The sequence below is a fragment of the Quercus lobata genome, chromosome 2 (genome assembly GCF_001633185.2).
Source record: "Quercus lobata isolate SW786 chromosome 2, ValleyOak3.0 Primary Assembly, whole genome shotgun sequence".
Lineage (NCBI taxonomy): Eukaryota > Viridiplantae > Streptophyta > Magnoliopsida > Fagales > Fagaceae > Quercus > Quercus lobata.
The window spans coordinates 39,142,786-39,155,422 of NC_044905.1; the positions used below are offsets into that span (position 1 = coordinate 39,142,786).

Below are 12,637 nucleotides of genomic sequence, written 5' to 3' on the forward strand. Positions count from 1 at the left end.
ATGTGTGTTCTTGGTATTTTAATATATCTTTCAATTAGCACCTAAAGGAGTCTTATACACACACACACACACTCACACATATTGATAGGTAATAAAACTATATAAATCAGGAAAATAAGTCACCCAAGTATACTGGGGTAAATAATCACCTAAAGGAAAATGTATCACCCAAGTATACCGGGGGTAAATAATCACCTAAAGGAGTCTTGTATTATAAACAATATACATTCTTTTTACATATAAATAAAGTATTGTAGATTTAAACAAGTAGAGGCAGAAAATTGTTTCAAGGTGAATCCAAATTTTTTGAATTTATTTTATTGTATGAGGTGAACAGTTATAAATTGAAGATTATAAATTAAAAATCATTAAAAGGGGAAAAAAGAGTATGAATAACGTTTTATTGGGCAAAGAGGGGAATTATTATTTTGTTGGAATCATTGGCTTGGGAAACATGATTCAGATATTTGGAACTTAATTCCAGGATGTTTGATGTGGACTGCATGGATGGAGCGTAATCATCAGTCCTTTGAAGATTCTGAGAAGTCATTAGTTGAATTAATAGGCCTGTGCTAGAGAAGTCTTTTTGATTGGTCTTGGTGCTGTGGTTTTACAGAATGTTCTTCTATTGTTCAGTTTTTTTTTTCTCTTAGTTTAGTCTCTTGATTGTTTTCTGTTGTGTTCTGTTTTGTGCTTTGCTGTGTTCATACTCATGAACACATTGTATGTTTCTTTTTCAACTTTCATCAATAATAATTCTTATATTACCTATCAAAAAAAAAAAAAAAAGAGGGGATACATTGGTTGTGTGCTTCAATGGCCGAAGTCTTGGCGTTGCCACCGGATCAGAATTTTATTCAAATGCATTGAGAAGTGGGTAAGGCTATGATGTTTCCAAAGCACAGGAAATCTAGGGGCATGTATATTACAGTTTCGGAATATGGGGCTATGAATAATAAGGAATCAGTGGTTATACCGGAGGGCTGACAGCGAGGGGAATGGAGGGGTTTTAAACTAGACTCTTAATGGGTTGGTAGCCACGGAGGCAAAAGGAAAACAACCTTCAGTGGTGGATTCTGTTGTTCAGTCAAATCTGGGAAAACCCATCATGACGGATTGGCACCAATCACGCTCTTTGGGGGAAATACAATCCTTCAGAGATGTCATGATTAATGGCAGTATTAAAACAGCGGTAATAAGGAAGGAAACTACTAATTTATTGGAGTGAGATATTGAGGATACTATTAAAACAGCAGCAATAGGGAAGGAAACTGCAACTTTTTTTTGAAGCAAGATATTGGGGATTTGAATAAAGTTGTAAATTTTTTTTTGAAAAAAAGAAATTTTATGTCCACAAAATTTTAACAACACTTTCACAACAAATCCTAGGTGATAGAATGTTATGGACTGTTACTGATGGGCAATGAAGTAATTTCAGTGGTAAATTCAAATTAAAAACCTGTAACAACTTGCCACTTAGGATTTGTTGTGAAAATATTGTGGATGTAGCACTTTTCTTGAAAAAATGGCAGGATGGGAAGGGGGTGGTTAAATGGGCTGGAGTGGAGGAGGCTGGCGTGTCAAGCCCAACCAATTCTGATGGGCTAAAGTTTTTGAAGCCCAACTCAAAGCCAAATAAAATATTGAGCCCATCCACAAATCAGTTTACAAACACAAGAACAAACCAGCCTACTAAATGGGTTTGGAGACAAAAGTTGACTCAAGAGGTGGGCTCACTTATACATGGGTCCACTCAATCAGCCCCGCAAATACAGTCAGATTATAAAGCTAAGGAGGATGATATTTTGGGAATTAAGGAGAACAATATGAAGATGTGTGTCGGGTTGGTAGAGACAATTCCAGAATCAGTGGTGGCGGCGGCACTGCAACCATCTGGATCACCCACATCAATCGAAGTCAGCTGTATTTCCGGAGATTCCAACTCTTGGTTGCTGCAATTACGCGACAGTAGGAAGTTAATCCTTCCTTTCTCTTATCGGGGAAGTCTATCGGAGTCATCATCAACTCTCCTTCTTCCTATAATGGCTGGAATTGAGAAGTAAGAAAGGGGGAACACAGAAATAGAGGCGGGTAGGCTGCCAGCTGGGTCTGATGACTGGGCTGATATGAAGAGGGTCTCATGGAGGATATCGAATATCGATGATGATATGAGTAGTCTATGTCTTAGTGAGGTGCTGAATAATGAGTTGGCTATATTTGGGCAGGGAGACAATGATTCTATGTGGGTTGAGCCACTGATGATGAGTATACCTGGTGCCAATGAGAAAAGTAATTTGATATTCGAGAATGGAAATAATACAGAGCAGCAACAATGTTCCAGCTGGGTTATTTATGAAAAGATTCCAATGGGTTTGGGAAGTACATGGGGGTAAAGGTTAATGGTTTTGAGGAGGCTATCATGGAGTTGATGAGTGCCACGGAGGTGAATTTAAAGGATGCCAGTGAAGGGATTAGCCCTGGAAAAATTAAAGGTAATACAGAGGTAAGGGGGTATAGGGAATTGAAGAATCTAATTTCCAACGTAAATTATAAATGTGGGGTGTTCCAACAGAAGGACAACTAAGAGTGGGAGGGTGAGGTCAAAGTTATGAATCTAAAGCTTTTATCATGGAATGTAAGAGGATTGAATGATTTTTCAAAAAGGTTGAGAGTTAAAAATCTGCACAAGCAGTGGAAAGCAGACCTTGTATGTCTTCAAGAAACGAAGTTAAGAGTATGTTACTAGAGGGATGATAAGGAGCTTGTGGGGTAGTCCCTGTGTGGACTTGTTATTTGTGGGTGGGCTTCTGGACTCTGGAGGTATGTTGCTTATGTGGGATAAAAGGGTTCTGGAAAAGTTGGATGAAGTGGCGGGAGATTATTCAGTGTGGTAAATTCAGAATTCTGTCTTCTGGGTTTGAATGGGCTTTCACTGGAATTTATGGACCAAAATCTATGACAGATGGGAGATTCCTTTGGGAGGAGTTAGCCAGGGTTTTCAGTTGGTGGTCTGTGCCGTGGTGTGTGGGGGGAGATTTTAATGTAGTTCGCTTCCCAAGTGAGAGGTTGGAAGCAGAGGCATTTGCTTCTACTATGAGAGACTTCTATGATTTTATTTCCTCCCATGGTTTGATGGATATTCATATGAAGGGAGGTCAGTTCACTTGGTCTAATACAAACTCTCATTCCCGCCTGGACAGATTCTTATTTACTTTGACTTTGGAGGAGCATTTTTCTATGATATCTCAGAGGCGTCCCCCTCAAGTTTTTGATAAGTAGTGTGGTTCTCTACAATGAGGTAAGAGTCTATTTCATTTGAAAATATGTGGTTAAAGTTTGAAGGTTTTACGGACAGTGTTAAAGGCTAGCAGGAATCTTATCAATTTCAAGGCACACCCAGTTTATTTTGGCTAATAAATTGAAGGCCCTCAAACTCAACTTGAAAAAGTGGAACCTAGAAGAGTTTGGTAACATTGCTAAGAAAATAAATTCTTTGCTAGACAGTATTACAACTTTGGATGCAATTGAGGAGTCTAGACCTCTGTTTGGTAATAAAAAAAAACTACGTGTACAGGCCAGAGCAAAGCTTGAGAAAATTATGCAAATGGAGGAAATTAGTTGGCAATAAAAATCTCGGTTTCTGTGTGTGTGAAGGAAGGGGATTAAAATACAAAAAAATTTCATAGGCTTGCAAATTCCCATCATTGCAATAACACCATTGGGAAGCTAGTGGTGGAAGGGGATGAGATTACTAACCAGGCTGCTATCAAAGAGAAGATAGTAAACTCTTATGAGGCTTTATTCTCAGTGCTGGGAATTTGACGACCTCCATTGGATGGTTTAGCTTTTTCAGTTCTAGGTTTTTCAGTTCTGGAGAATGAGGAGTCTTGCTGGCTAGAAAGAAATTTTTCGGAGGATGAGCTTTTTGAGGCGATTTCCAATATGAATGGTGATAAGGCTCCAGGTTCAAATGGGTTCGCTATGGAATTTTATCAACATTGTTGGGGGATTTTAAAGGCTGTTGTTATGCAGTTATTTCATTTTTTTCATCCACATGGATCCTTTGAGAAGAGTATCAATGCCACTTTTATTTCTCTTATTCCAAAAAAACCTAGAGCAGTTGAGATAAAGGATTTTTGGCCTATCAGTCTCATAACAGGGCTATACAAAATTCTGTCAAAAATTATGGTGAACAGACTAAGTCTGGTGCTAAATAAGGTGGTGTCGGAACCTCAAAATGCTTTCGTCAGCAAAAGACAAATTTTGGACTCCGTGTTAATTGCTAATGAGTGCCTAGATAGTCATCTTAGGTCTGGTATGCCAAGGGTTTTATGTAAGTTAGATATGGAGAAGGCTTAATATCACATTGGAATTTTTTGATTTTTTTGCTTCAAAGATGTGGTTTTGGCCCTAAGTGGAAGCAGTGGATTTTTTCGTGTATTTCTACGGTTCGTTTCTCAATGCTTGTGAATGGCAGCCTATCTGGCTTCTTTCATAGCTCGAGAGGATTATGATAGGGAGACCCACTGTCCCCTCCACTCTTTATTATTGTTATGGAGGCGCTTAGTTGAATGTTGGAGAAAGTGGGGTGAGGCAATTACATCTCTAGGTTTTCAGTTGGTGGTGGTCCTGGTAGACAGATAGTTATCTCAGATCTTCTCTTTGCAGATGACACTTTGATCTATTTGTGGGGCAGATCCAGAGCAATTTTGACACTTGAAAGCAGTTTTTTTATGGTTTCAGATTATTTTTTTTTGATAAGTAAAAGTTTATTGATCTCAAAAAATGGAACACCCTAGTACACAGGGAGTGTACAAGGGTTCAAACAATCAAGAACAAAAATTACAAGAATCTAAGAAATCAAGAAAGGAAGGAAAGGATTGGTTCCGCAAAGCAGCCAACCAATCCATTAATGTTCTAAAGAAAAATTGCTTCAAATCTGATATGGATCTCTCCTTATCTTCAAAGCACCGACTATTTCTCTCCCTCCAAAGGCACCACAATAAGCAATGGGGAATCATAAGCCATATATACCCATTTCGATGACGGCCAAAACTACCTTGCCAACATGCTAGAAGCCCCACTACATATTGCGGCATAACCCAACTCACTCCAAACAACCCGAACACCATAGCCCACATATCCATTGCAACCGGACAATGAAGAAAAAGATGATCAACCGATTCCCCATTACACTTGCACATGTAGCACCAGTTTAATATCCAAACCTTCCTTCTTCGTAAATTGTCAATCGTTAAGCATTTCCCTAAAGCAACAGTCCAAACAAAGAAAGCTACTCGAGAAGGAATCTTCTGCTTCCAAATGCTTTTCCAAGGAAAACAATAGTCATTAGGGCCCACTAAGAGATTGTAATAATCCCTAACTGTGAAGCCCTTATCTCTAACAGATTTCCAGCACATTTTATCCTCACCAAGCCCTCTAACCGACACACCATATATGGTATCCATGAAACTGGCCAGTGCCTCTAGTTCCCGAGCATGCACACCCCTAAAGAAACTTACATCCCAAAACAGGATTCCGTTATCAAACTTCATAACCTCAGCCACACTAACCTCTTGATCTCGGCAGAATCTAAACAATTCAGGATAGCTAACTGCAAGAGAAGTTTCACCACACCAACGGTCTTGCCAAAATTTCACCCTAGACCCATCCCCAATCTCATATAGAATGTGTCGAGAGAAAGTAGGCCATCCCCGACTAATATTTTTCCACAAGCCAACACCATATGGACCGTTAGTAGGCCTAGTACACCAACTACCCCATTCACAACCATATTTCACAGCTATCACTTGCCTCTAAAGAGCAGCCCTCTCCATCCCAAAACTCCATAGCCACTTCCCAAGTAGAGCTTCATTAAAAAGTCTTACCTTTCTTATCCCTAAACCACCCGAAGCAATGGGAGTGCAAACAGTAGCCCATTTGACCAAATGGAATTTTGGTTCATCACCAATGCCACCCCATAAAAAATCCCTCTGAAGTTTCTCAATTCTGTTAGCCACAGAAGCAAGAATAGGAAATAAAGATAGAAAATATGTGGGTAAGTTAGATAGAGTGCTTTTAATTAAAGTGACTCTACCTCCCTTGGATAAGTACAAACGTTTCCATCCTGCTAATCTCCATTCTATCTTCTCCAGAATTGGGTTCCAAATTGATTTATCCTTACATTTAGCTCCCAAAGGAAGGCCCAAATATTTCATTGGAAGGGTACCTTGTTTACAACCAAGGACATTCAACAATAAGTCAAGATTATGCACCATACCAATAGGAACTAGCTCTGACTTGCCCAAATTTATCTTCAGACCAGAAACCGCCTCAAACCAAATGAGAATCATACGAAGAAACAAAACCTTATTCAAATCAGCATCACAAAAAATTAAAGTGTCGTCCGCAAAGAGCAAATGAGACACCTCCAAAGATCTTCCCTCTAAACGACCCACATCAAAACCTGGCATGCGACCATCATGGACAGCCTTATCCAACATTCTCCCAAGGGCTTCCATCACCAAGACAAACAACAAAGGGGACAATGGGTCACCTTGTCTCAACCCCTTGGAGCTCTCAAAAAACCCACAAGGAGTGCCATTTATCAATATAGAGAATCGAACAGTAGATATACAAAAGAAAATCCACTGCCTCCATTTAGCAGAGAACCCACTCCGTTCTAGTAACTGCATAAGAAAACCCCAGTTGACATGATCAAAAGCCTTCTCAACATCTAATTTGCAAAGTATCCCTGGCAAACCAGTTTTCACTCTACTGTCGAGGCATTCGTTAGCAATAAGCACAGGGTCAAGAATCTGCCTGTTCCTCACAAATGCATTTTGAGAAGGAGAAATTATATCTTCCATGACCGTGCGAAGTCTGGTGGCTAAGACCTTAGCAATGATTTTATAAACCCCCACAACAAGACTAATGGGGCGAAAATCCTTGACTTCAATTGCTGGATTTTTTTTAGGGATAAGAGTGATGAACGTTGCATTTAAGATTTTCTCAAACTGACCTTTAGCAAAAAAATGGTGAAATACAGCCATAATATCAGTTTTGAGAATACCCCAACATGCTTGGAAGAAGGCCATTGGAAACCCATCAGGTCCAGGAGCTTTGTCACCATTAAAATTCTGTATGACATCAAAAATTTCTGCCTCCTCAAAGGGTCTATCTAGCCAATCAGCATTATCACCGGATATCCTAGGAAATACCAAGACTTCTGGAAAAGGTCGAACAACTTGCTGCTCCGAGTATAAATTCATAAAGAATTGAGTAATACAATCAGCAATCATACCTTGATCAGAAGACAAGGTTCCATCAACCATAAGGCTCTCAATACCATTATTTCTTCGATTGGAATTAGCCATTCTATGAAAAAATTTTGTACTTGCGTCCCCCTCCCTCAAGTGAAGCATCCTAGACTTCTGCCTCCAACTAATTTCTTCTAAAAGAGTAAGCTTTTCAATCTCGGTACGGAGATTAACTTGTTCTAACTTCTCCTCAGCTATTAAAGGTTGAGTCTCCTCTCTAACATCCAAGTCATTCAATTTGTTCCATAACAACTGTTTCTTTAAAGTGACATTGCCAAACTCTGTTTCATTCCATTTTTTTAGGTCCAACTTCAAGGCTGCCAACTTCTTAGCTAGTATAAAACTCGGGTTGCCTTGAAACAAATAGGATGCCCACCAAGTTTTCACTTTATCCACAAAATTTTCCGCCTTCAACCACATATTTTCAAAACGAAAAGGAGTTCTACCTCTCCGATGACTCCCCCCTTCCAGCAGAATTGGGTAGTGGTCTGAAAGTATCTTAGACAACCTTCTTTGAGCAAATAGAGTGAAATGATCCGCCAAAAGTGGAGAGAAAAGAAACCGGTCATTCTAGAGGCAGAGAAATTGTTGGACCAAGTATAAAGGCCTCCTTCCATAGGTATATCCATCAGCCCATGAAGAGAGATAAAATCCGAAAATTCATACATAGCCCGAGTACTAGTTGTAGCCCCTAATCTCTCCGATGGAAAACGAATTATATTAAAGTCACCTCCTAGGCACCATGGCACATCCCACCAACTAATCAGCCCTGTCAGTTCCTCCCACATCTTCCTACGCCTCTTGTTCGAATTTGGCCCATATAAACCTGTAAAAGTCCACTCAAATTGATCGCCTATGTTTTTAAATCTGCATGAAACAGAAAAGCGCCCTACTGCTTCTTCCACCTTTTCCACTGCCCTCCGATCCCACATCAATACAATACCTCCAGAAGCACCTTCTGAACCCAAGTACAACCAGTCTACATATGGACAACTCCATATACTTCTGACTACTCCTCTAGTAATCCATTCAAGTTTAGTCTCCTGCAAACAGACAATATCAGGTCTCCATGCACGCAACAAATTACGAATCTGAAGTCTCTTCCCAGCCTCATTCAATCCTCTGACATTCCAAGAAATCATCTTCAGATTCATTTAGGAATAGAGAGAGCCCGCTCCCTATTAATACCACTGCGCCTAGTTGAAGTAGAACCATAATTAATCGAGCTGAAAAGACCCTTCAGCTCTCTAATACCTTTCACTCCAGAACTCTTCAAATTACGTGCTTTTTTTTCCAAAGCAGCCCTACAGTGTAATTCAGCCTCAACAGCCAATAAAAAGGTGGTTGCTTGATTTTCCAAACCTTTTAGGGACGTGCCCAGGAAATTATCAAACCCTTTAAATCTGCTTTGGACCCACTCAGAGTAAGCTTCTCCCCTCATTGGATTCTCCAGACCCAACACTTCTTGCCCTTCAATTGCCAGAGGTAGAGAAAAGGCCAGTGGTTCCACACTTAGAGGCGACAAACCCTCTACATTAGGTAGCTCAGAAGACTCTGAAGTGTCTGAGACCCAATCCTCCACAAGTACTTCATTCTCATCAACTTGGTCTGATGACACCTCCACAACATCTGAACACTTCAAGGGGACCAAGGCCAATCGGGTTTGCTCTTCCAATACCTCTGTGACTTCACCTGGAGGCAGAGAAATTTGAATCGGAACCGCCACTCTTCTTCCATCTCGAAGTTCAAGCACCCACTGATCTGAGTTCCCCCATTTCTTGCTAACATTGCCGGAATTCTCCTGAAGTATCAAACGGATGTCTTGGTGCAATTTCTCTTCACCATCGAAGGTGTTTGCTGACTCATCGGACTCATCGGAGCTGAGAAAAGCTGTATCAGATTCATCGGAGCCGAGAATCTCATTATCGGGCTCATCGGCGCCGATAAAGTCACTACCGGCACCGATAAAGTCACTACCGGCACCGTCAGAGGCTGTCATCGACTGGGCTAGCCTCAACAAGCTTTGGGAGTCAGCTTGAGGAAGTTCCGACGTAGAGTCCACAACGCCTCTGCGAGGATCGCTGACTGAGCTCTTCGAAGCAGAAATCAAATGACGTGGGTGAGTCTCGCTGCTTTGAAGTGTTTGTTTTGGTTTGGGCCTCCAGACTTTGATGGGCTTGGGATCAAATTTGGGCTTTGCATTGAAGGGAGCTGTGGGTTTAAAATGGCTAACGGGCTTAAAGTTTTTGTCTTTGGGTTTTTCTATGCGGCCCACTTCCTTGACTTTGGACCACATTACCTCCCACTCACCATCTGGCCCACGCTTCAATCTCAGGCCAACATCCAACGTTAAAGGTGAGTCATTGATACAGCTGTTGCTCTCTGTAATCTCAACCGACAATTCAGCCTTAGATATAGCTTGTTTCTTCCCAGCATTCAAAACGCGTATATCGTGGCTCTTATTGCTCAAGATTGATTCGGTTGAAATTTGAAACTCCGGCATTAATTGCTTTCCTTTTCTGCTACCACTATCCTCTCTCCGATCACCCTCCGCCGCTGCCAGCAGAAAAGTTTTGTGATCCTCCACTCTCGGTTTCAGGACAGAGAAAAAAGGCTGTTTGGTTGCAAGTGTCCCAGGTGCAATTGCTTTCCTTAGATGAAATCCAAAACCTCGCCACCCACTACTAGCTTTCCCTTCCGGGACCACGAGAAGTCCTTTCCGACGGCCATGGATGAGTTCCGAGATCATTAAAAAACTGCCGTGTGAATTGGAACCCAATTGCAAAATATAAACTTTCTCATTATCCCTAAAGGTTCGTGCAAAGTTACCGGGAGTTTTAGTAGACATTAGATCCTCCACAATAGCTAGCAATCGCTTAGCGCTTTCTCTGCCCATGAAAACTGATCGGAGAGAATCCCGACTTCGCTCAAAAATGCGTAACATGAAATACGTACCTCCCTCCTCGACTGAGAATTCGAAAGTCTTAGATTCAACGAAAAAGAAATTTGGGGAAATCTAAATTGGTTCCAGTTTGTGATGTTCTAAATGCGGAGGCCTTGGCTGGTATTTTAAGTTGTAAATTAGCTTAATTGCCTATGAAATATTTGGGTTTACCCTTGAGCTCTACGTTCAAAGCTAAAGCAGTCTGGAATGGTGTGCTAGAGAAAATGGAGAGACGGTTGGTTGGCTGGAAGAGGAAAGGGGGCTCAACTCAAGCTAATTAAGAGTACTTTGTCTAGTCTCCCTACTTATTTTTTGTCCTTGTTTCCTATCCTGAGGAGTATTGCTTGTCCTGTTGAAAAATTACAGCAGGATTTTATGTGGGGAGGGATGGGAGATGAGTTCAAGTATCATATGGTTGGTTGGAAAAAGGTGTATGAGCCAATTCAAAATGGGGGGCTAGGCATTAAGAATTTGATTCGTTTTAACAAGGCCATACTTGGGAAATGGTTGTGGCTTTTTGATATGGCGAGAGATGCTTTATGGAGAAGAGCTGTGGATGCTAAATATGGCAATATGTGGGGTTGGGGGGGGGGGGGGGGTGTTGGGGTTAGCGTTCTAATGGTGTGCAGGGGACTTATGGCATTTGCCTTTGGAAGAATATCCGAAAGGGATGGAACAGTTTTTGTAGTCTTGTTGCTTTTAAGGCGGGGGATGGTGCCAATATCAAATTCTGGTTTGATACTTGGTGTGGGAGGACACCTTTAAAAGATGTCTCTCCGGAATTATTCAGTATTGCCAATAATAAGGAATCTTCTGTGGCTAAGCTTTTATCTTCCTTAGGGAATGGTTTCCATTGGAATGTTAATTTTGTTCATCCGGTACAAGACTGGGAATTGGAGTTGGTGTTCACCTTTTTGGATTTGATTTATTCTGGTTTGGCAAGAGGGAATGGAGTGGATCAATGATGCTGGAAACCTTCTGCCAGTGGGTTTTTTGAAGTTATATCTTTTTATAAGGTTTTGTGTCCTACAACCCATTCTTTTTTCCCTTGGAAACCTTTATGGAGACTGAAGGTGCCAACAAAGGTTAGTTTCTTCATGTGGACAACAGCTTTGGGGCATATTTAACTACAGATAATTTGTAAAAACAGAGTAGTTGTGTTGGATTGGTGTTGCATGTGCAAGAAGGATGGAGAGTACATTAATCATTTATTGTTACATTGTCATGTAGCTAGAGAGTTGTGGAATATGGTATTTTCTTTATTTGGGGTTCATTGGGTTATGCCATGCCATGTTGTGGATCTTCTAGCAAGCTGGTCATATGAATGTAGCAGATGTAAGTCCTTGGTGATTTGCAGTATGATTCCTCATTGTATTATGTGGGGTATTTGGCAGGAGAGGAATGCTCGTAATTTTGAAGGATGTGAGAGATCAACTCATGATATGAAGTTGTTTTTTCTCCAAACTTCTCTAGGGTGTACAAATGCTTCAGGTGTTTTTACTTTTAATTTTTTGACAGATTTGTTAGATAGTTATTCTTTCTTTGCTTTATGGTTTTCACTGTTTTTTCTAGTTCCTTAGTATACTGCCTGTGTGCTTTGTTTTTTGTTTTTTTTGTTTTTATTGTTTTCTTTTTTCAATGAAGTTATATTACTTTTCTTTTTTTTCCTTTTTTTGGGAGGGAGGGGAGGTGTGGGGGGGGACAGATTAAATAAAAAAAAAGGAAGGGGGAAGCAATCAAAAGGAAGAAGGCACTTTTAGAAATCAACAATTTAGTAGCTCATCAACTGAAAGTTTTTATTCAGACATGAAAGTCTCATTAAAAACAAATTAAACCTTCATTAACTAACAAACTAAGTGCTAAAACTACAATGCCGGAATATATCATATGCAAAGATGGTTTTATCGATATAGTCTTTGACTACAATGAAATTCAAGAAAATATATAGCAACAGAATTGTTACCTCAAGTTCACCACATTTACAACATAGAGATGAGTGTCATGCTGAAGCAATGCCAAGACATCATCTGCCATTCCAATGTACGAGCAGTGTCTTACAACATCCAGTAGACCTGTAAAAACATGTATCAGTGAGAAGTATTGGCTAGATCTACCAAACTCGAACAAAAGGTCCTCCATATAACAGACAAAAAAAAGTGTAAAATTCTTACCAGAATGACAATTGCAATCAATTTCATTAATCAGCTCCTGAATGCTGGTAAGATCTGCTGTCTCCTTTTGGTTCCTTCTTTGTCTTACAGAAGACCTAAAATTGGAAATTTATTAACACACAGACCTTCCAAGCGCTTTCTGAAATTACAATTCAATGCATGTTGGAGAATTCCCTCAACAGAAAATTTGAATTGATAATGAT

General features: G+C 40.3%; 2 protein-coding genes across 3 annotated transcripts in view; both read right to left on the bottom strand.

The window, feature by feature from the left end:
* The window catches only part of LOC115975553 (DNA mismatch repair protein MLH1), a 52,997-nt gene that overhangs the window by 18,712 nt on the left and 21,648 nt on the right, over positions 1-12,637 (bottom strand). For both annotated transcript variants that reach the window (XM_031096375.1, XM_031096376.1), the window contains 2 exons: positions 12,435-12,529; positions 12,227-12,335 (listed from right to left, as the gene is read on the bottom strand). In XM_031096375.1, coding sequence (XP_030952235.1) covers positions 12,227-12,335; positions 12,435-12,529 — 204 coding nt within the window. The remainder of the gene's footprint in view (positions 1-12,226; positions 12,336-12,434; positions 12,530-12,637) is intronic.
* LOC115975554 lies at positions 8,417-10,838 on the bottom strand. Its single transcript, XM_031096378.1, has one exon. The coding sequence runs from the start codon at positions 10,261-10,263 to the stop codon at positions 8,470-8,472; it is 1,794 nt and encodes a 597-aa protein (XP_030952238.1). The 5' UTR covers positions 10,264-10,838; the 3' UTR covers positions 8,417-8,469.

Coding starts and splice junctions, on each gene's coding strand:
- LOC115975554 (XM_031096378.1), bottom strand. CDS start 10,263: ATGTTACGCATTTTTGAGCGAAGTCGGGATTCTCTCCGATCAGTTTTC.